The sequence below is a fragment of the Lycium ferocissimum genome, chromosome 1, assembly GCF_029784015.1.
Source record: "Lycium ferocissimum isolate CSIRO_LF1 chromosome 1, AGI_CSIRO_Lferr_CH_V1, whole genome shotgun sequence".
NCBI classification, from domain to species: Eukaryota; Viridiplantae; Streptophyta; class Magnoliopsida; order Solanales; family Solanaceae; genus Lycium; species Lycium ferocissimum.
The window spans coordinates 8,808,146-8,831,191 of record NC_081342.1 but is presented as its reverse complement, the minus strand read 5'-3'; the positions used below and the strand labels follow the sequence as shown (position 1 = coordinate 8,831,191).

At 38.2% G+C, this 23,046-nt stretch overlaps 3 protein-coding genes across 3 annotated transcripts; 1 reads left to right on the top strand and 2 right to left on the bottom strand.

Annotated features, from left to right (window-relative positions):
- The first annotated feature begins 1,342 nt into the window (after nucleotides 1-1,342).
- Nucleotides 1,343-2,964, top strand: LOC132068374 (putative F-box/LRR-repeat protein At5g02700). The gene has a single exon (XM_059461948.1). The coding sequence runs from the start codon at nucleotides 1,695-1,697 to the stop codon at nucleotides 2,739-2,741; it is 1,047 nt and encodes a 348-aa protein (XP_059317931.1). The 5' UTR covers nucleotides 1,343-1,694; the 3' UTR covers nucleotides 2,742-2,964.
- A 4,395-nt stretch (nucleotides 2,965-7,359) lies between these two features.
- On the bottom strand, nucleotides 7,360-8,304 carry LOC132061842 (putative pentatricopeptide repeat-containing protein At5g40405). Its single transcript, XM_059454505.1, has 2 exons — nucleotides 7,694-8,304; nucleotides 7,360-7,591 (listed from the first exon to the last, which is right to left on the bottom strand). The coding sequence occupies exons 1-2, from the start codon at nucleotides 8,302-8,304 to the stop codon at nucleotides 7,360-7,362; spliced, it is 843 nt and encodes a 280-aa protein (XP_059310488.1).
- Nucleotides 8,305-9,855: 1,551 nt separating this feature from the next.
- Nucleotides 9,856-15,792, bottom strand: LOC132061833 (uncharacterized). Its single transcript, XM_059454493.1, has 8 exons — nucleotides 15,670-15,792; nucleotides 14,617-14,749; nucleotides 13,580-14,467; nucleotides 12,101-13,284; nucleotides 11,262-12,053; nucleotides 10,646-10,840; nucleotides 10,077-10,463; nucleotides 9,856-9,972 (listed from the first exon to the last, which is right to left on the bottom strand). Exons 1-8 carry the CDS (start codon nucleotides 15,790-15,792, stop codon nucleotides 9,856-9,858), a joined length of 3,819 nt encoding a protein of 1,272 aa, XP_059310476.1.
- Nucleotides 15,793-23,046: the final 7,254 nt, after the last annotated feature.

Here is a 23,046-nt window from a genome sequence, read left to right as displayed (position 1 = left end):
CCCCCCCCTCCCGAATTTTCTATTTATATATTTTATTTTACTTTTATAAAAAATTTGTTTAAAACATGGGAATTTTTTCTTACCCCAAAACCCCCGTGAATTTCCAATTTCATATTTTATTTTACTTTTATAAAATAATTTATAAAAAAAAGGGATTTTTTTTTCTTATCCCACCTCCTGGGTGGTGGGGGTAGGGTGGATGAGGTGGTGGGCTGTGTGTGGGTGGTGGGTATTTTCCAAAAAACATTTTCCACCAACGTTAACCAACCGAACATGAGAAAAATAAGTAAGAAATTCACTTATTTTCAATAATACATTTTTTCATGAAAACATTTTCCTCCATCCCGAACAGACCCTTAACAATTTTGCTATTCTCTTTTCTAAATCTCCAGAATCATTTACCCAAAAAACTTTTGTTTGTTCATTATTAGCACAAGACCTCGAAGAGCATAGCACAAATTTCCATCCTCCCCCTCATTGATCAATAGCTATTCAAACTTCATAAGAAATCTTCTTCTTTTTTTATTTTTTTTTTAACCCCAAAGACCATATAAAGACAATTCTCATCCCACCCACCGATGTTGGACTACTAACAAAATGGCTATTACGAAATTTCCTGAAAGACATGAAGGAGTACAACCAACTAAACGTTGCAATAGATATGCAGTGATCCTTTGTATTTAATCAACCAAACAATGTATTATTTTATTCGAAATCTTATACTCCCTGCGTTTCAATTTATATGAATCTTTTCGAAGTATGAGGGTCAAACTTTATAATTTTGACATAAATTTTTCAAGTTTGTAAATTTAAAATTTACATATTTAGAAACTACATAAAAAATATTATAAGTCATGATAATTTATAATTCAAATAGTTTAGAAAAAAATGTAACAAAAATGTGGTCAAAGAACCGCCTCGTAGACTCCCCAAATAGTACCAGGTTCATATAAATTAAAACAGAGAGAATATATACTATGCTTAACCTTGTCAAGACAATCAACCAAACAACGCCTGAGAAATTTGCCGAGTATAATTCGCCCAATGTATGCTTAGTCAAAATGAGAGAAGTAAGATCCTATACGCGAGTCAGATTATGAGTCATTATTTGCTCCATCTTGATTTGACATATTTTATCAAGCAAACTTTGTCAGATAATCATTCACTTATTAATTTAACCCGTTTTGACTCAATCCATCCATCTCAACAGAAAAAATGTTCAACAGTAATTTCAAGCACTGGACCGAACTTCCCAAAGTCTCTATATTGGCTTCACTTGTGCACTCCAATAATAGCTCAAAATAAATGGACGTTGAAGGTCCCAAGAAGGAATTAGCTCCAACAATATTTTGTATACATCTTATGACGCAAAATGGATAATTGAGGAAGAGAGTTTTGACTTAAATCAAGCCTTTCAATAATTATTATAGCACACCACGTTGCATAGCCTAAATAAAAAGGTTTTAGAATTTTTTGGAGCTGATTAACTTTTCTGATTAATCCACAAAAAGAAAAAAGAAAAAAAAGAGATTTACTTTTATTTACTTTCCTTGTTTTGAGGGTGACTGAGTTCTTATAAAAACAAAACTGCCTTCTATATATTCTCGTGCATACTAGGGTTATGTCTTTTTTTAACAATATATTAGTGTTTCTGTATAGATGATTCTAATTTGGATCATTGCAAAGCCTCCACCATGGCTGATGTATTGCCTGAATGCCTCATTCATAAAATACTCTCTTTCCTTAGTTTTACAGAAGCAGCCGAGATGAGTATTCTCTCCAAAACATGGTTGCAAGCCTGGTTGACTCTTCCCAACTTGAAATTCACAGTTAATCATAAAAACCAAAATATGAAAAAAATGGATAATATCATGAAGAGATATAGGGATGGAAAAATCCCTATTGAAAAGTTTGAATTATCAGACTATAGTTATTCTCGTCGAGTTTTCCCTTTGTTTGATAAGTGGCTTGATGTTGCCCTTCAGAATGGTGTAAAAGATCTCGTCTTTGGAGTTCCTAGCTATACGTCATACCCCTTGCCTATTTCCAAAATCTTGGCAGCAAAATCTTTAAGAGAATTGGTTCTAAGGGGTTGTAATCTGACCCGTGTTTCATTATCTAGTGGTGTGCCGAACTGCCATTCATTGAGGAAGCTTTCTCTATCTCTTGTTATTTTGGACGAAAATATGCTTCAGACTCTACTTAATAGCTGTCCCTTTATTGTTAGTTTCATCTTTGATAAATGTTATGGATTGGAAAAGATTGAGCTACTGAATCTTCAAAAGATCAAGTCAGTTTTAATTTGGAAAGCTAGAAACCAGCTTGTTAAAATTCAAGCACCAACTCTTGAATACTTGTCTTATTTCACTGATCCGGGAGAGTCTCCTATGTTGGATATTATTGATGCTCCAAAGTTGGTATCACTAGTGTATAAGGTAGATCAAATTCCAGATACTTTTGTCGATGCTAATTTTCAATGGAGTTGTCATCCTAGGGAACTCATTCTGGAGTCAACTACTGAGACGATTGCATGTTTCATGGGCCTTTTAATGTATATGAAAAGTTTGAGTCATTCTACTTCTCATGAAAGCAAGCCTTTGCATAGTCAATTAAAAGAAGTAAAAGCCTATAAATTTAATCGGGGAAACCGGAGATGGCATCTCGTGGAACTCAGAAGTGGAAAGATGGCAATGAGTACCCTTAGCGAGAGGGATAAATTTTGTTTTTCATTAGATTGGTGATGCAATTCATTTATCTCTATTGCAAAATTGAATGTACTTATTAGGTTTTCGGTTCGTGAATCGAATGTCTCACCTGGCGACTTCAGACTTGAGAATTATAAAGTTTGTTAATACTCCTATAAGTTTTTCAGGATATATTCGAGATACTTAAGAAATTCAGATTTTGGTTCACACATTAGTAAGTGATGCATTGTGACTAGTACTTCTCTGTGTCAATTTTTTCAGATACTTGTATTAGATGTTTTAGTTATTGCAAACTATTAGAGAGTTCCACATAAATCTTGAAGGCCCAGCTTGTAGATGTTCTTGTGTACGTCAAAATACAGAATTGAATGAGGTATATTCAAAACAAGAGACCTCATGGAATCTTGTCTTAGAATTCTAAAAAGTTTCATGATTGTGCTCTTGATGGCCTATTAATTTCTTCTTGGCTTTTAAACTTATTGTTCTAATTTCATCTTGAGGTGTCAAAGTAATTACCGTGTTTAAAAGAAAGTTATGGTGTACACAATTCTGTTTTAGACTTCTGCTTTCTGTGGCCTGTGCATCTTTTCTTATTTGGTAGGAGTATCGAACCATTAAGCACCTTTTTCTTTTTCTTCTAAAATATTGTCGCGCCAAATAGATGTCTATGGACCTGGTTCCACTGCTTTTAGATAAACAAAAGTAGTAGTAGTAGCACTACTTCATTCTGAGCCATTTAGTATAAAAACTCATCTTAGCGACCCAAAAGGCATGAATTTCTAGATTCACTTTACTCTTTTACATATAACATCCATCCCGTCTAATCTATTCCAATAGTCTTGAAATATCGACTTCTCTTTGCATCCAGTAGCTATTTTAGATAGTAGTTTTGATTAAAAGATATATGTACCCGCAAGGGTGGCTTAGTTGGTTGAGCATGGGGCTTTCATAATGGAGGTTTAGCAGCGGATTTGCCTTCTGGGTCGAGCTCGTCGCACGGGCTTACCTAGTGTGGATTATCTCTCCTATGTGATTTGCGAGCTATTGCACTGGAGCTGGGTTTACCTTGTATGCACCCGAAAGGTAGCCGCTGCGGGTTCCCATACAAAAAACAAAGAGTAAAAGATAAGATTTGGTTAGCGGCTCTAAGAAAATGTTCTGGCTTATCAGAAATATCTCAGAGAAGTGATTAGACCAATCACATTATCTAACATATTTACTCATATATTGTAGTTCGATGTACTGCCCTGCATGACTGCACGAAATCATAATCATGTAAAAAGTTTCTGAGAATATGAGATGTACAAAGGGAGGGTATCACCTCTCCTGCTGCACAAGAAAGCTTGGCTAATTTGTGGGTTGAATAAGTTAGAGGAGAAGGTCTTGCTTACTCTATAAAGAATTTCTTTTCTTCTCTTCAACTTTTTTACCTGGAAATACAGTTTTGATGTAATATTTCTTTGCTAAACTTACAATCTCCTGTTGGAACTGTTATTTGTCAAAGAAATTTAAAGGTTCGTGTGGTGCGACTTTGGCAACTTCCGGAGACCAGAAAATCATTTCTCACTTTAGTGGTTCTGCAAGACTAGAAGGTTATTATTCGACTTTTATACTAATTTCTAACACTATGTATTTAAATACTAAAAAAGGAATGTGTGTGTATGTGTTGGTGTAGTGCAATAACTGGTGTGATTTCTATGAGTATTTAAAATTCAATATAAATCTGTTTGTATGAATGATTTTAAAAGCAAGCACAAAATCATTTTTTAGTTGCATCAAAGTATTAACTCAAAGGATTAATCTGTCTTTTTCAAAATGAATATGCGATCTTGATGGTGAACTGGTTCAAGCTTCTTATCGTACTCTAAGTGCAATACACATGAGTCTAGCTACACTATTCAGTTTCATACAAATCGTGCTGGAAATATACTGGCCCTACATGAAGTTGATATTTCTCCCTAGATGAATTATTCCAACAGGGTAAAATTGATTATGACTGTCATATACAGTTTAAACCTACAGCTATGTTATCAAGATAAAGGACAAAACTTATGAAAATTTGTCCTGGCAAGTGCAGCTTAAAGTTGATGGGAAGGACCTGAAGATACCAAAGTATGCACATAGAAAACTCAATTCAACGACAGTAAATACATAACAAAGTGCCCAAAGTTGTTATGGTTTTCGTTATGGATAGCTTTGCATCATTGCATTTTTAACATTGGTGAAAACTTCTTGATTTGCTTCTCCGTTGCAGAGAATGCTCTAATGGCCAGATTACTTGTGGCCATAGTAACGCGGGAAAGAGAAAAGAACACAACCATTGCGCTTTGTCTGTTAGTAACTTCCTCCAGCTAAAAAATAATTGATTGTTCGGATTGAAAGATAAGATTTGGTTAGTGGCTTTAAGAAAATGTTCTACCCGATTAGAAACGTCTCAGCTCAAGAGACGTTTATGTCCAAATGAGTATTATCTGATTATTGGCTAGCTTTTAAGCGTGACATTTATGTCCAAAAGTTTATCTTAAGAATGTGTCTGGACTCCCGGATAATCCACATGACCAGTAGATCTTCGTTTCCTTTCTTCTCTTGTTTGAAAGTGTCGTGGATGATTGCTTTTCTTTGTTTACTTAGTTTGGTTAGCAATTTTGTCAAGTTAATGTTTGTAAATGTTTAGATAGCATGGTTTAAGTGGTATTGCACCATCTTTATTTTTTTAAGGATCTGTATTATATCTTGATTAGGTAATTTTCTACGATATCGTGAGGTTGTCTACTCAGTAATGGCCATAATCCAAGATGGAGACGTGTAAAATTTATATTAAACCTCTTTAGTCTTGTTTCTACCATAAATCTTTTGTATTTTGGCTATCTAATGTACTTTATGTAGTCATTGAACAAGGATGTTATGGAGAATCAACGGCGAATTTAGAGGTTTTTATTAGACAAATCTAACATAATTTCACTTACAATTTATTGCTTCCACTGTAACTACATGTTTGTCTCATTCATTTTTAAATTTTTTATGATAGGTTTGTTATTATGCAGAGAGATATTTAAGCTCCTATCCGTTATTGCTTTTACAATTAAGAGGCATGTAAGTACAAGAGTAGCTGGATATGCGACTTTTCCATTTATGTATCTTCCGTCACGATCTTATGCTATTAGATCTATGTGACTTATATCCACGCCACATTTTGTGCGGCATTATTTCCTATATAAAAATGTATACATTTATCTTAGTACCATTTGAATGATAGATTTGAGGTGTGTTTAGCGGCGCATATTTTAAGTGCATTCATTTGTTCCAAGCGAGCTAAAATTTTAAACTGTACCAATTCGAAGGACTTAATTATTTTCTCTTATCACATTTCTCTTACAACTAATTTTAGCTCGCAATTATTTATACCGTGATTACTTTTCTTAACTATTAACCGCGCATCGCGCAGGTATGCACACTAGTACTCACCAGAAATAGTGAGATTGAACTAGGAAGTGCTTAGACGTGGTCTCGTTCGTCTTAAAGCGAAAACAATCTTGTTACAGCAACACGATAATGACAAATCCAAGAGTTTTTTTTTTTTGTTTGTTTGTATTATACAGGTACTCCTACTCATTTCCATTTCTTGACACTAAAGGAATGGTAGTAGTTGATGATGACCGAGTGGGCGCTCTTTATGAGCATACCTTTCCCCCTTTTCTTGCTCTCTCTCTCTCCTTCATTGGCGTACCCAAGAAGGTAACCACTTCCCAAAGTTTTTCTTTTTGGTTTTCCCAGTGTTTGGACCTGCATTGGGGCCTGACTAATCCGGACTCGTTCCGGGAAGTCCCGCTTTGAGGTAAAACACTCTCTGTCAAAGGAGATGTCATTTTCCAGGCTCGAATTCGAGACCTCTAATTTAAGAAGGGATACTTCGCGGTTACCACCCACCACAATAACTTCCCAACGGTTAATCCATACACATTTGTACAGCAATTAGTCAACCAATTAGTTCCTTTTTTTTTCCTTTTTTTTTTTTTTGAAAAGAAAAAAAAATCAACCAATTAGTTAGTTGTGCCTTAATTTCAAATTTAACAAATATCTTTAATCCTAATATTATTCTAGAAAAACAGCCTCTGTCATTAGTTTGGATTACTGTCCATTAATAGATCATTATCCTTTTCTAAGAGATGTAGTATCAGTTAATAGATCTTCTCTTATTTAAAATGTAGCTCATAGGGGTTCCTTTCTTCAAATCACAAGCAAAATCGATCGCCCAGCTGTTGTCTGGGATAAGAACACTCCCCTCATGGGATGACATGATGCAATCCATCAAGGATTTTTTTTTGTTAATTCTGAGGTAAAGTTATTGTAGATGCTCTCAAACCAATTCACAAATTTACTTGAGCATTTTAAGCTACGGCACTAGGACGCCTACTAAATCCTGTGTTAGAAAATGTGCCGGTCTCTGTGCTGTGCTTTAAGTGCTCTAATGTGTAAGAAGACATAACCCCATCACCGGTATACTAGGTAATTACCAATAATCATTGCATGAGCAAAGACCTCCAGTGAAATGATGGAAGCGCTTTTTATCTCTAACGACAATATTCCTTTTATAAATTGCTGAAGCAAAGCTTAAAGAATTGGTGGCAGTCGTGACAAATCCTTAAATTCTTCATTATCCGTAATGTAGGTTCAGATGAATATAGCAGCCCATATGCAAGTATATCAGATTATGCTCCTTTTCCTCTTTATTAATATCATACAGAGCCATCTCTGTTTCAGGCACATAACCAGCTAATTTCAACTGATTCTTCAAGTCTTCCAACATCTTATGGATTACCTCATGCCCCATTTTAAGTGGATCAGATGCCTTAAACTCATAAACTGCATTTTCAATTTCAATTGAACTGTATCCAGGAATCTTTTTGATTCAGCCGCTGTCCATCAATTCCCTAACTTCTCCAAATTCCTTCCATTTCTTTCTTTGAGTGTGAACATTTGATATTAACACGTAATTTTCCCCGTTCGTTGGTTCCAGTTCCAGAAGCTTACGGAGAGCAAATTCACTAAGTTCTTCTCTTCCATGAAATCTACAGACACGAACTAGTGTCCTCCATATTATTGCATCTGGCTTTAGTTTCATAGAATGAATCATTTCCATAGCTTCATCTAATAATCCACCACGTCCAAATAGATCAATCATACACCCATAATGCACAATCTTCGGTTGCAATCCAAACTGATTTATCATGCTTGAGAACCGCCTTCTACATTCCTCAACGGTTTTGCAAGCGCACAAAACACCCATGAAAGTAACATCATCAGGCTTAAACTCTTCTACAACCATCCTATCAAAATCCTGCAATGCAGCCTCGCCTTTTCCATTCATGGCATATCCCGAAATCAATACATTCCATGTACAATTTTTTTTTTTTTTTACTCCCATAGTATCAAACACTTGTTTTGCCTCATCAATGTCTCCACATTTAGCATACATATCAATCAATGCAGTACCAACGTACACATTCATTCTCAATCGATTCCTCACAATATAATCATGGATCGACTGCCCTTGATTCAAAGCTGCTAAATGAGAACAAGCTGATAAAACGCCAACCATAGTGACCTCATCTGGTTTAGCCCCAGAAGAATTGCTTCTCTGAACCTATTATTATGCGTATAACTCGAGATCAACGCATTCTAAGTAACTACATTCCTCTCAGGAATTTCATCGAACAGTCGACATGCATCATCGGGTTGTTGAGGAATCCTGTGCATGTAAACAGGACCAGTGTTTGTATAAATATCACAAGTGACCAAACCCAATTGAACTGCATTACAGTGTATGCATCTTCCAAATTCTCCACAATAACTGATTTGAGAAGACACAGCAATGTTGAGGAATCAGGAAGGATATTTAGTTTACGCATTTGGGTGTAAACGAAAAAGTGAACATTTTGAATCCCTAGATCCCCAAGTCTCCATAGTCGTTCTTTTGAACATCTCTTTCGATTCTTCTAATGTAATGCTATCAGTCATCTCGTACTACCCCCATTGGTGGCATGGGACATCTGTCAGCGGCGGGAGTCTTACATCCGAGCGAGAGGTCAGACCAATCCCATTCATCGAGTCTGATAAGTGTATTACATAAATTACAATCAACGAAATGAGAGTAGCCGTGGAATAGAAGAGCACTAATAGCAAACCAATTTGAAGATAAAGAATAATCAATCAGTTTCATAAACGATAATTGGTCACGAGTGGGTTTATCGCAGGCTAGCTTTTGGTTCATGTGACGCATTTTGCGCGTTATTGGGAAATCGACCGAGATTGTATAAGCCCGGAAGGTGGATGAATATTATGTAATGATTTTCGGTGATGCTACCACGGTTAGATAGATGAGTTTGAGTTTTGTGCATATTGTACTAAACTTTAGTAAATACAGTAACTTTTTTAAATAAATATATTTACCTTTTCTCAATGAAACTGTAATTTACGTAAGAGTAAATAACGTTAAGGAAAGTTGAATCCTACTTGTACTCTAACCATAATTAGTTCCTAGTTTTACTAGTAACCAAATTATTCCTTCTTCAAATTGTTAACTATTTTAACGTTTATTTCAATCTCTGAAGTAATTCCTCATACCCTTCAAACATTGTGAACTTTGTAACAAAATGATACTTCAAACACGTTATATATTTTGAACTTTGGGCTATTTCTTCTTGTTTAACAAAGTAATTCTTCAAACGCCTTAAATATTCCATCTGCAACCATTTAAAGGGTTACTATATCGTTAGGTTGGAATGAAGCTTTAGGAATTAAACTTCTATTAGTATTGAATTTTTTTAAGAATGGAAATTATATTTGAATAAATATATCATCAATAACTGTTTGTAAAGTTTGTTATTTTGGTTGTGAATCAAATCAGAGGAGGGTTTGAAGGAGTAACAAAAGCTTATGGTGGTAGAAGAAGCACATAGACAAAAAAAAAAAAAAAAAAGGATCCACTGATTGAGAGCGACGAAGATAAAACCAGATGGAGGATTTCAAGGGAAGGGAAGAGAGAGAACAAAGAATAAATAAGTGCGTGAATTTAGAAAAAGAAATTTACAGAATATTGTGTAATGATTTTATCCTTAGTACTCAACCTTTTTTTTGGTAACTATGCATTTTATTCATTACCAAGTATAACATTACAAAACTGAGCAAGCTCAACACAGGCTGCTTTCGCTATATACTGTCTGCTCTCTAATCCTATCCCACTGCCAGGAAACAGATGGTACACCTCCTAAGGAGAGTTTCCATTGTTTCACTGAGCTAGTAGTAACATGATCCTCACTACCACATCTATACTCAACCTCAAAATAAGCATTTTCTCAGTACTATACTAACTGCTGGGGTAGCTCGAATATTGCAGGTACAGGCGATGTCCCTTGCAATTGTTTCCTCTGTTTGTTGGCGCTTTTCAAATACTCTCATGTTCCTCTCCCTCCAAACTGCGTTGACATACTCCGTATACACCATTCTTAACAAACTTGCTTGAGTTGTCTTGCCTTTGGTTCTAGTAAGCACCTCCTTCATATGTAGCTCCCAGTTCCCTCTATCTGGCCAATTTAGCCGTAGCCACCTCTTTAATCTTCTCCATAGATTTTGAGTAAATATGCAGTGAAGAAATAAGTGATCTCTATTCTCATTCTCAACTGCACATAGCACACATAGTGGATCAACGGATATGCCCCATTTCAATAACCGATCCACTGTCATAAGTCTGTTTTGCACCTATAACCATAACGTGAAGAGAGCTTTAGGCCTGGCTGTGTTCCTAAAATTAGTGTTCTCCAACTTACTTTAGGCAGTGGTCCTAGGATTTGTAGATAAATCTGGTGTATGAGGCTCTTTTTGGTGTTCCCTGTGAGACGTACTTGGCTTATCTCCTCCCTGGAACCTATGATTTTTCTAACCATCCAACTTGCTTGGGTTGGGATGTTCATCTCATCCAGTGTTTGCCCTTTCATGTAATAAACATGGACCCATTTAATCCACATTTTGTCCTCTTTCTTGGCCAGATCCCAACAATTCTTTGCTACAGCTGCCTTGTTCCATAGCTTTAGATTTGGTAGATTCAAGCCCCCAGCAGTCTTAGGAGAGCACATCCGCTGCCAGGACACCAAGGCTCTTTTAGTAATAATGTTGGATCCGGACCAGATGTAACTCCTGCAATATGCTTCAACTGCTTTCATAACTTTGGCCGGAGCCCAGTATGATTGAATGCCAAAGATTACAGTCTTTACCAATTGCACTCGACCAAAGATAAGACAATTTTTTCGCAGTCCATGATGAAATTCTTGCAACTATCTTAGTTATCAGTGGTTGCCACTGTGTAATTTTCAGCTTCTTTGTATCTAGAGGAATACCTAGATATTTGAAAGGTAATTCCCCAGCCACATATCCCAACTGTCTCATGATCAGGTCTTTTTCAGAGTCTTCAACACCCCCTAAATACACCGAGCTTTTATTTAAGTTCGCTTGGAGTCCAGATGCCTTTGAAAAGATTAGAAATTTCTCTTAGAGTTGTACCACTGATTTGTGATCACCTCTTGTGAATAAGAGGAGATCATCCGCAAAACTTAAATGGGTGATGCCGAGTTTGCCACATCTTGGATGGTATTTAAACTGTTTATCTTCTTTGAGCTCGTTGAGGTTTCTACTCAAATACTCCATGTCTATGGCAAAGAGGAATGGAGAGATGGGATCCCCCTGCCTTAGCCTTTTAGCTGCATTGAAAGGTTTAGTAGATTCCCCATTTATAACTATTGAATAGTTCACAGTTTTAACACGGCCAAATATCCAGTCTCTGAATTTTGTAGGAAATCCAAGGCCCTTCATAACTTGCTCCAAGTATGGCCACTCCACCGAATCATAGGCTTTTTGCATATCTACTTTAATCATACATCTCGGTGAGATGTGCTTTCTAGCATAGGACTTCACCAATTCATTGGCCAGAATCACATTGTCCGAGATTTTCCTGCCTGGTACGAATCCTGATTGTGCCTCTGATATTATTGAAGGAAGTACTTTTTGGAGTCTAGCCGCCAACACTTTGGCAATAATTTTGTATAGCACTGTACAGCAAGCTATAGGTCGATAATCCTTTATAGTAGAAGGATTAGGGACCTTGGGAACCAAAGTGATGGCTGTACAATTAATACCTTTGTACAGCTGCCCTGCATCAAAATAATCAAGTACTGCCTCAGTAATTTGTTTTCCAATTATACTCCATGCTTTCTTGAAAAAAATAAGAATTATATCCATCCACTCCCGGAGATTTATCATCACCAATTCCACATAGGCTATCGTACACTTCTTGATCTGTTATTGCAGCACACAACGTTAATTGTTGGTGATAATTCACAGACAGGTCCCTTCCTCATTATGTTTCTATTGACAGCAGGGAGCGCATAAGCAGAGCTACCCATTAAGTTTTTGTAGACCTGAATGATTTCTTCCTGGATGGCACCGGGATCAGTCAATTGTGCACCAGTGATTGCTGTGAGTTCATTTATCTGTTTTCTATGCTTTCTCTCCTTCATGACAGCACTAAAGTATTTGTTGCTAGCATCCCCTAGTTTAATCCAACTGATTCTGGACTTCTGTTGTAGGACCTTTTCTTCAATCAAGGACCAATACTCTAGCTGTTGAGTGAGCCTAAATTCTTTATCTGCCAGTTGATCACTATATTGCTGCACCAAGTCCTTCTGAATGTCATTGAGTTTACTTCTAGCCAGTTCTATCTTCTCTGTAATAGATCTGAACTCTGTATAATTGAGAGTTCTAAGAGGGGATCTAAGTGCCTTCAAGTTCTGCCAAATATCCCGCATTTTACTCCGTCTAGATTGTCTTTTCCACTTATTTTCTACTATTTGCAGGAAACTTGGATGCTCTGCCCATACATTTAAAAACTTAAAAGGGACCTTGATGTTTCTCACTTCTGTCTTCAGTGGAAGGAGCATTGGTGAATGATCGGAGATATGAGGCAGTTTGTATTCAGTCACCAAATACCTATAATGTAGCATCCATTCTTCGTTACCAAGCGCTCTATCAAGCCTACTCCACACCCTTGCATCACCTCTTTGCTTGTTTGACCAGGTATAGTACTCACCCATCCATGGTAATTCAGTGAGTATCGGCTGTTGCACACACTTATTAAAATCTTTAACTTCAGAACTAGTAACCGGAGCACTATACAATCTATCTTGAGCACACATAATAGCATTGAAATCTCCCCAAATAAGCCATGGTATGGTAATCAGCTGGCCTAAGGTATACAATTCTTGCCACAAACTTTTCCTCTGCTCAATAGTATTAAATGCATAAATCACTGTCATCAAACAGCTATCCCCAGATCTCCTATTGGATACTTGGCAGTGGATGAATTGAGCATCACTTACTAATGGTGTCACCTTGAATACTGTGTCATCCCAAATCAGCCAAACTCTGCCGTTAGGGGCGTAATTATAGTTATGGATCAGGCTCCAAGTAGATGCAATTCTAGCACATATTCCTGTAGCCTTCTCCTCCTTTATTCTAGTCTCAACTAATCCTGCCAGTTTAATTTTATTTTCCCTTAGATAAAGGCTCAACTCTTTCTGTTTGTGTCGCTTGTTGAGCCCCCTCACGTTTCACGTCATCCAAATCATTGATTGAGTGAGAAGCCACCTCCTTCATCAGATGGAAAAGGCTGATAATCACGTGTCCCTCAGTCTGTTGCACGTTACCACAGTCAAGTTTAGGTGGTGTAGCTATTGGCTGAGTGTTAGTCAGAGGCACTTCCACCTATGTATTCCCATTTTGATATCTTGAAACACTTTTGTGGTCTTCATGCTCACTTCGCTCACCATTTTTCTGGCTTTGTTGACCTATTAGATGTTGCTGGCCTTGGTGAGGTGGAGAGTTTCGCTGAGGATCTACCACAGTTCCTTCAGCTTCCCCTATAGGCCCATTACCAATTCCTGTATCCTTTGCAATTTGATCATTTTCCCCTGCTTTATTCACCCAAGCTTGAGCCGACTGTTGCTGTCTCCTTCTCCTCCTTGGTTGCCCTCTAGCTTTAGGTGGTTCTCTAACCTCTTCTCTACATTGATGCCCAATACTAAGACATTTAGTGCAATAGGTGGGCTTCCAGTCATAAGTAATTTGTTGATCAAACCGTACCCCATCAGGCTCCATGACTGAGATCATGTCAGGGAGGGGTTTAGTAACATTTACCTCTATCAACATACGAGCAAATGAGACCCTAGACTGATTTATTGTGCATTCATCTGCAAATAGGGGATTACCAATAGTGTTGCCAATACGGCTAAGTGAATCTGGGCTCCAACAATTGACTGGCAATTTTACCCACAAAGGTATATCAGTCAAGAATGCCGTAGAGAAATCTAGTTTAGGTTCCCATTGTTTGAGAATCATAGGCCTGCTGTTAAAACTGTAGGGTCCTGCTAGAAGAATTTCATTCAAATCATCCATGCTCTTAAATTTCACCATATAATACCCCTCTTCGTGCAGATACAGCTCTGGTGTTGCCACATTCTGCCAATTCATAGCTATATATCTCTCAATTTGCTTAAATCCTGGGACCTCCCCCAAGATATAAACAATAAGCGCACATCTCCATTTGGAATTCTCATTCTCAATCTCAGTTTTATCGAGTGTAGCCACCATCATTCCATCTATCAGAGTCGGGGTGATGTAGGTGAGGGACATACCATTAGCCGCTGCTCGATTGCCTGAGAATAGGCTAGCCCAAGGGACCTTATCATTTTCCAAACCGTAGATTGCGTACGTGAGTCACCCGTAGCACCGATCTTCTTGACTAGGGCTAGCACACGTCACTCGATACGGGACAGCTCACTTGTCTCCTAGGTTTTGCTCTTACCTTTGTCACTTCCTTGAGCTATGCTCTGCGATGGTGGCAATGAGAGCTGTAATCGCATCGCCATTCCCCTGGGGTTGTCATTAAGGTTTCCCCTCTCACTTGAAAAGTTCATCAGAATTGGGGTCACTGCTTCCTGTTTCAGTGAAGGATCCAGTCTATCATGGGTAACTCGTGAGCTTACCGAGCTCCCAATAGTGATGATCAGAACCTTCCTTGGCTGGCCTCGCTTCTTCGCTATCCGCCGTTCAGCGTAAATTAGCGTAACCTACACTGAGGGAGAAGTTACGCCCCATACAACATTTTTTTAGTACTCAACCTGCTGGTGTATACTTGTAGTATGATGATTAGATATAGTTATAGCATGGTGTACTTGATGAAGTCCATCCCATTGGTGGTAATTGGCATGTGCCAATTTAGTTGGCTACAAATTGAACTTGGAGCCAAAGGAAAATACTTGGAGCCAAAGAAAAATTCTTGGAGCCAAAGGAAAATTTTTGGATTACAAATTTTGGGTCCTTTTCTTTTTTCTTGTTTTTGTGCTTGGAGGCCAAGTTTGTTCTCCTATAAATGGAGAGCATTTCTTCCATTTGGAAGACACACCAACAAAGAGAGAAAGAAGAGTGAGGCATTCACGGACAGAAAATAGTCCGACGAGGAAAAATAGAGAGTGTGAGCGATATTGTAGTGAGGTGAGAAAATCTTAAAAGAGGGTTATTTCTTTTGAGTGTGTAGTGGTCTTCGGAGTATTTTACTCAGACTACAAAGTGTAAAAATCCTTGCTATGGTGATATCAGTTGCTCCTCTTGGCCTGTGATTTTTTTCTTTCGGGTTTTCATGTAAAAATCTTGGTGTCATTATCGCTCCTTTTATTCTTGTTGATTAACCGTATCACTGTACTACATTATTATTCTGCTGTAAATACCGTGAATATTATTTCTGTGGCGGGTTTATTCCCAACAACTCGGTATCGAGAGCACGAGTGCTACGCTCATTTCTGAAATATTTTTGCGGCCGTATATACTCGGTGAAAAAAAAAATTCCGGAGTAAAGTACGAGGTAGCAAAATTCAATGGTGATAGCAGCTTTCTCAACACAAGAGAGAAGGATGAGGGATGCGCTCATCCAACAAGGATTGCACAAGGCACTAGTGAAAAAATCCAAAAAGCCCGAATCCATGAAAGTTGAGGATTGGAAGAAATGAATGACAAGGTGCCTAGTGCAATCAAAGGTTGCACTTAAATGTGATGTGGTCAATAACATCATCGATGAAGAGAGCGCATGTGGTATTTGGACAAGGTTGGAAAACCTATACATGTCCAAGACGCTGACAAACAAATTGTACCTAAAGAAACAGTTATACGCCCTGCATATGGGTGAAGGTACAAATTTTTTGTCACATTTAAATGTGCTTAATGGATTAATCACGCAGCTGGCCAACCTCGGAATAAAGATCGAGGAGGAAGATAAAGACATCGTGCTCCTGAACTAGTTGCCATCATCTTATGACAATTTGGCAACAACCATCTTGCATGGTACGGACTCAATCGAGCTAAAGGATGTCACATCAGCTCTTCTACTCAATGAGAATATGAGAAAGAAGCCTGAAAATCATGGCCAGCTCTCATGCGTAAAGCAGAGCGAGAGTTACCAAAGGGGTTCGAGCAACTATGGTAGATCGGAGCTCGTGGGAAATCTAAGATTCGATCCAAGTCAAAAGCCAGAAATCGCTACAATTGTGATCAAGCAGGTCACTACCAAAGAGATTGTCCAAATCTAAAAAGGGGCAAAGGTGAAAGCAGTGGCCAGAAGAATGACGACAACACAACTGCCACAGTGCAAAACAATGATAATGTTATTCTCTTCATAAACGAGGAAGAGGAATGCATGCACTTGGCAGGTTCAGAGTCGGAATGGGTGGTTGACACAGCAGCATCTTACCATGCCACACCGGTAAGAGATCTTTTTTACAGATATATAGCAGGTGATTTCGGCACTGTGAAAATGGGTAACACAAGTTACTCAAAGATTGTGGGGATCGGAGACATTTGTATCAAGACAAATATCGGATGCACATTAGTTCTGAAGAACGTACGCCATTACCTGATTTGCCATTGAACTTGATCTCAGGAATTGCCTTGGACCGAGATGGATACGAGAACTATTTTGCAAATAAAAAATGGAGACTCACCAAGGGATCATTGGTGATTGCAAAAGGAGTTGCTCGTGGCACATATGTACGGGACAAATGCAGAATCTTTGAGGGCGAGCTGAACGCGGCTCAAGATGAGATTTCTGCGAATTTGTGGCATAGAAGAATAGGTCATATGAGCGAGAAAGGATTGCAAATTCTTGCCAAAAAATCACTCATTTCTTTTGCCAAAGGTACAACGATAAAACCATGTGACTATTGTTTATTTGGTAAGCAGCATAGAGTCTCATTTCAGACATCGTCTGAAAGAAAATTGAATATGCTTGATTTGGTATATTCTGATGTTTGTGGTCCAATGGAGATAGAATCGATGGGTGGTAACAAATATTTTGTTACTTTTATTGATGATGCTTCATGAAAATTGTGGGTTTATATCTTGAAAACCAAAGATCTGGTGTTTTAAGTTTTCCAGAAGTTTCATGCTCTGGTGGAGAGGCAGACGGGTCGAAAGCTAAAGTGTCTCTGTAGTGACAATGGAGGTGAGTACACTTCAAGGGAATTTGAAGGGTACTGTTCAAGCTATGGGATCAGACATGAAAAGACAGTTCCTGGAACCTCACAACACAATGGTGTAGTTGAGAGGATGAATCGCACCATTATTGAGAAAGTGAGAAGCATGCTCAGAATGGCTAAACTGCCTAAGTCATTCTGGGGTAAAGCAGTTCAGACAGCCTGTTACCTGATCAATAGGAGTCCATCAGTTCCATTGGAGTTTGACATACTAGAAAGAGTTTGGACCAATAAAGAGGTGTCCTACTCACATCTGAAGGTGTTCGGTTGCAGAGCTTTTGCACATGTACCGAAGGAGCAGAGAACAAAGCTGGATAACAAATCTGTTCCCTGCATATTCATCGAATATGGAGATGAAGAGTGTGGGTATAGAATGTGAGATCTTGTTAAGAAGAAGGTCATCAGAAGCAGAGACGTAGTCTTCCGAGAAAGTGAAGTTAGAACTGCTGATGATCTGTCAGAGAAGGCTAAGAATGGTATAGTCCCTAACCTTGTTACCATTCCTTCTAACCTTCCCAGAAGTGCAGAAAGTACGAATGATGAGGTTGCCGAGCAGGGGGAGCAACCTGACGAGATTGCTGAGCAGAGAGAGCAACTTGGTGAATATGTCGAGCAAGTGAAGTACCCTATTCAAGAAGAAGAAGAACAATCTCAACCTCTGAGGAGATCAGAAAGGCAAAGGGAGGGGTCATCCAAGTACCCGTCCTCAGAGTATGTCCTCATTAGTGATGAGGGGGAGCCAGAAAGTCTGAAGGAGGTGCTGTCACATCCAGAAAAGAGCCAGTGGATGAAATCCATGCAAAAAGAGATGGATTCTCTACAGAAAAAAATGGAACGTACAAGCTGGTTGAACTTCCAAAGGGTAAAAGACCACTCAAATGCAAGTGGGTCTTCAAACTCAAGAAAGATGGAAATGGCGAGCTGGTCAGATGCAAAGCTCGGTTAGTGGTAAAAGGATTCGAACAAAAGAAAGGTATTGATTTTGACGAAATCTTCTCACCTGTTGTGAAAATGACTTCTATTCGAACCATTTTGAACTTAACAGCTAGCCTAGATCTTGAAGTGGAGCAGTTGGACGTGAAAACTGCATTTCTTCATAGAGATTTGGAAGAGGAGATTTATATGGAGCAGCCAGAAGGATTTGAAGTATTAGGAAAGAAACACATGGTGTGAAAATTGAATAAGAGTCTTTATGGGTTGAAGCAGGCACCAAGGCAGTAGTACAAGAAGTTTGACTCATTCATGAAAAGTCAAACTTACACAAAGACTTATTCTGATCCGTGTGTATACTTGAAAAATTTTTCGACAACAACTTTATTATTTTGTTGTTGTATGTGGATGACATGTTAATTGTAGGACAAGACAAGGAGAGGCGATTATCAAGTTGAAGGGAGATCTGTCCAAGTCATTTGACATGAAGGACTTGGGCCCAACACAATAAATTCTAGGGATGAAGATTGTTCGAGAACAAACAAGCAGAAAGTTATGGCTAACTCGGCGTTGTATACATTGAATGTGTTCTAGAACGCTTCAACATGAAAAGTGCTAAGCTTGGCAAGCACGCCTTCCGGTCATCGAAGTTGAGCAAGCGGATGTGTCCTACAACAAAGAAGGAGAAAGAGGGCATGGCCAAAGTTCCTTATTCGTCAGCAGTCGAAAGCTTGATGTATGCAATGGCATGCACTAGACCTGATATTGCTCATGCAGTTGGTATTGCTAGCAGATTTCTTGAAAATCCTGGAAAAGAACACTGGAAAGAAGTCAAGTGGATACTCAGGTACCTGAGAGGTACTACTGGAGACTGTTTGTGTTTTGGAGGATCTAATCCAGTATTGAAGGGTTACACAGATGCTGATATGGCAGGTGATCTTGATAATCATAAATCTACTACTGGATACCTGTTCACATTTTCAGGGGGAGTTATATCATGGCAGTCGAAGTTGCAGAAGTGTGGTGCACTCTCTACAACTGAAGCAACGTACATTGCCGTTACAGAAGCTGGCAATGAGATTATATAGCTGAAACGGTTCCTTCAAGAGCTTGGATTGCATCAAGAGGAGTATGTCGTCTATTGTGACAGTTAAAGTGCTATAGACTTGAGCAAGAACTCCATGTACCATGCAAGGACGAAGCACATCGATGTGAGATATCACTGGATTAGGGAAAAGATAGAGGATGAATCTATGCAGGTCAAGAAGATCCCTACTAGTCAGAATCCTTCAGATATGCTGACCAAGCTTGTACCAAAAGACAAGTTCGAGCTATGCAAGGAACTTGTCGGCATACACTCAAACTAGAAGCCCGGTGTTGCCTCCTTTAGGTGAATGGGACTGGAGGGGGAGATTGATGAAGTCCATCCTATTGGTGGTAATTGGCATGTGCCAATTTAGTTGGCTACAAATTGAACTTGGAGCCAAAGGAAAATACTTGGATCCAAAGAAAAATTCTTGGAGCCAAAGAAAAATTTGTGGATTACAAATTTTGGGTCCTTTTTTTTTCTTCTTGTTTTTGTGCTTGGAGGACAAGTTTGGTCTCCTATAAATGGAGAGCATTTCTTCCATTTGGAAGACACACCAACAAAGAGAGAAAGACGAGTGAGGCATTCACAGATAAGAAAATAGTCTGTCAGGAAAAATAGAGAGTGTGAGCGACATTGTAGTGAGGTGGGAAAATCTTAAAAGAGGGTTATTTCTTTTGAGTGTGTAGTGGTCTTCGGAGTATTTTACTCAGACCTACAAAGTGTAAAAATCCTTACTATAGTGATATCAGTTGCTCCTCTTGGTCTGTGGTTTTTCCCTTTTGGGTTTTCACGTAAAAATCTTGGTGTCATTATCGCTTTTTTTATTCTTGTTGATTAACCATATCACGGTGCTACATTATTATTCCGCTGTAAATACCATAAATATTATTTCTGTGGTGGGTTTATTCCCAACAATACTTCTCTTTCACCACCCAATATAAACAAAGGAACTCCAATTTCCTCTTCTGAGATGTTCATCATAAGATTTTCGCATGGAATAGTTTGTGTACGCGTAAACTACTGGGCTTGACTATTCCCTTGTTTTGGCAGGATGTTCATAGATGATAGATATCGGACAAGTAGTTTCTAAGCAGTGCCCCACTTCCTCAAGAGTGTTTCGGTTCTCCATTTGCAATTTTCAACAATCCCACTCACAACAGAATTATGAGTGAGACCTGACCTTCAGAATTTATATGTTATGAAAAGGGATAATTTGCTTGGTATGAAACCTTTCTTTTGCTATGGACAAGTTTAGTGCGTTGAAAGCTACATATCTGCAGTATTAGCATGAAACTTCAGGTCCTCTGTTTTCAACAATCTTCACAAGACTTTTTGTTCTAGTTTGTATTGCATTAGATCAGTCTATGAGTCTTTGATTCAGGAACTCATAGCATGAAAGTTGACAGATAAAATAGTTGCAGTCCTTGTTGGGACTTTTCATCATTAGAACTAATCCAAAAATTAGGTACTTGATACTTCCTCTATTTTGAATGTTTCACATGATGAATTATTTTCATCTGCATTTACTAAAGGGTATTGGTTGCACAAGGATTCAATGTTTACAAACTATACTAGAACAATTTTAATGGTCCCAAATATTTTGTTTAGAGAAAGGGCTAAGATGTGGCCGAATTTGAGTTTACGAAGTCCAAATGAGATACTTCCGGAAAATGTGATTGGATCTTACACTTGTTTAAGATGGCATTTCCTCTGCATTGTGATTGGATATTAACTTACTGCAATTACCTAGTTGTTCTCTAAATGTGAAAACACTGATTCCTCACAAATTGCAATGAGTCAATTGTAAAGGCAAAATTCCCAAAAATGTTGTTATTTCCCAAAAGATGACATTCTAAACCATGAGATTTTCCAAAATCCTTGGGAAAATTTCCATATAGCAAGTTGTCTAAAAAGTCGGGCTATATAAAGACATCAGTAGTTGCACAAGGGAACTGGCTCGAGATACCTAATTCAAATGTGCCACATGTCGAATCTGTTGGGCGACGAAGAAGAAAGGGAAAAGGTGGGATATTTTAATTGTATTCCTAATATCACTTGCTAAAGAACCAATATACTAAGATGCCTTGGAGCTAAATTATCGTAACTGCCAGTAGTTGAGATGAGCAGATTACTGATTTTTGTTCTTCTCTGCATTAGATTCAAGCTAAGCTGCAAAATCTCAAGTTTCACGAAGCACCTAATGTTATGGTTATTGTCCAATATATCTAATCATCGTCAATAAAGAGTTCAATCAGTGACGCGGATCAGCAATGGACCAGCTAGATTGCTATGGGACATATTGAGAAAAAGCCATATAAAGTGTTTTCCATGATTCTTCAAGGATGAAATATATTGACATATATGGTATTACACTGAGTATGTTGTTGTTGTATCTGGTAAAAAAAAAAATGAACTCAAATCCATGTGCTTGACGAGGGCCTAAAGGATGATCCAAGACAAATTCTTTCTTCACAAGTATTAGTGTAACACTTCCTTGAACACTTCTTTCATTACCTCTTGAAGATTACCGGTAATTGACGAGGCCCTAAAGCCTGATCCAAGACAAGTTCTTTCTTCACAAGACTTTGAACACCTTTAATTTATATATCGTATTTCTCTATTTATTTCAAGGGTTAGCACATTTTCATACTTTGATCATGTGAACAGACTGTGCATAAAAATGATACTTTGGTCGTGTGGTTGTAATTTATGCCTATGGAGTTCATTAATTTTCATTTTTCAGGTTGGATACTAGATACTTAACTTCAAAGTGAATCGTCTTTTAGCTTGCCATTAACCACTAATGGAGCCCTACCGCTACCAGTTTTTCCCATGTGATATTTGATAAAACAAAGTACATTATATGTTTTGATGATTGTCAAACTGCTGGAGAAATAGAGAGAGACCTGGTTCGCGATCTGCTCTCTCTAAACGTTGTACAGTTAGCAACAACAACTGTAAAGCTACACTGCCAACTGCAGAACTGTACAGCAGTGCTGCGACCCATGCTTTAAGTCGAACATGGGATGAGTGGTCTCTATCTCACCTACATGTTCCCGAATATATATACAACTTGTTCCAACATGTTGTGCATCACTTGAAAACCTAAATTATCTTGTGCAAATCCTTGCCGCCTCAAGTTCTCAACTGCTCTCAAGAACTAAGCCACTTACAAGCTAAAGAATCTAATCTAGACACCAGATTATGTCTATGTACTTTAGGTTATTGTGAGCCTTTGTTCATTTGTTCTTTAAACAATAAACCTACTCTTCTTTCAAGAAGTTATTATAGGCATCGTAAATTCTCAGTAGTTGTTAACCGGTTTACCTATTCAATCTATTGAGTGGTACCATTGGCTAGAGTTAGTCAAGTGTATTAGTTGGTTGGCTATAGTTAGTCAAACATAGTTGTGTGCTTGGCTAAGGGTAGTCAAGAGTTGTAGCTTGCAGTAGGGGTACTGTAAGGGTGGAGGGATTATGTGAGTTAATTCCTAGATTGCAAGAGGTTGTAGTCTGAAGTTGCTCAGTGTAGTGAAGTGAACTCCTACGTGGTAGGTTGTGATTTTTAATCCCTTGAGCAAGGAGTTTTTCATGGTAAAATTTTGTGTTATTTCCTCACTGCATTGTCTGAGAGAACTGGTAGACAACCAGGTCTCTCCATTTACTATTTGGTGGATGCATAGCTTATATCA

Bases quoted from the DNA above. Each gene is read 5' to 3' on its own strand.
- LOC132068374 (XM_059461948.1), top strand. From the start codon at position 1,695: ATGGCTGATGTATTGCCTGAATGCCTCATTCATAAAATACTCTCTTTC.
- LOC132061842 (XM_059454505.1), bottom strand. From the start codon at position 8,304: ATGGTTGGCGTTTTATCAGCTTGTTCTCATTTAGCAGCTTTGAATCAA. The intron at 7,592-7,693 runs GTTAATATCAAA...TCCTGGATACAG, and splicing joins ACGAACGGGGAAAATTACGT to TTCAATTGAAATTGAAAATG.
- LOC132061833 (XM_059454493.1), bottom strand. From the start codon at position 15,792: ATGGATTCGGGCTTTTTGGATTTTTTCACTAGTGCCTTGTGCAATCCT. The intron at 12,054-12,100 runs GTCTGTGAATTA...CTGCAATAACAG, and splicing joins ACATAATGAGGAAGGGACCT to ATCAAGAAGTGTACGATAGC. The intron at 10,841-11,261 runs GTACAACTCTAA...GTGTCCTGGCAG, and splicing joins GAGGTGATCACAAATCAGTG to CGGATGTGCTCTCCTAAGAC.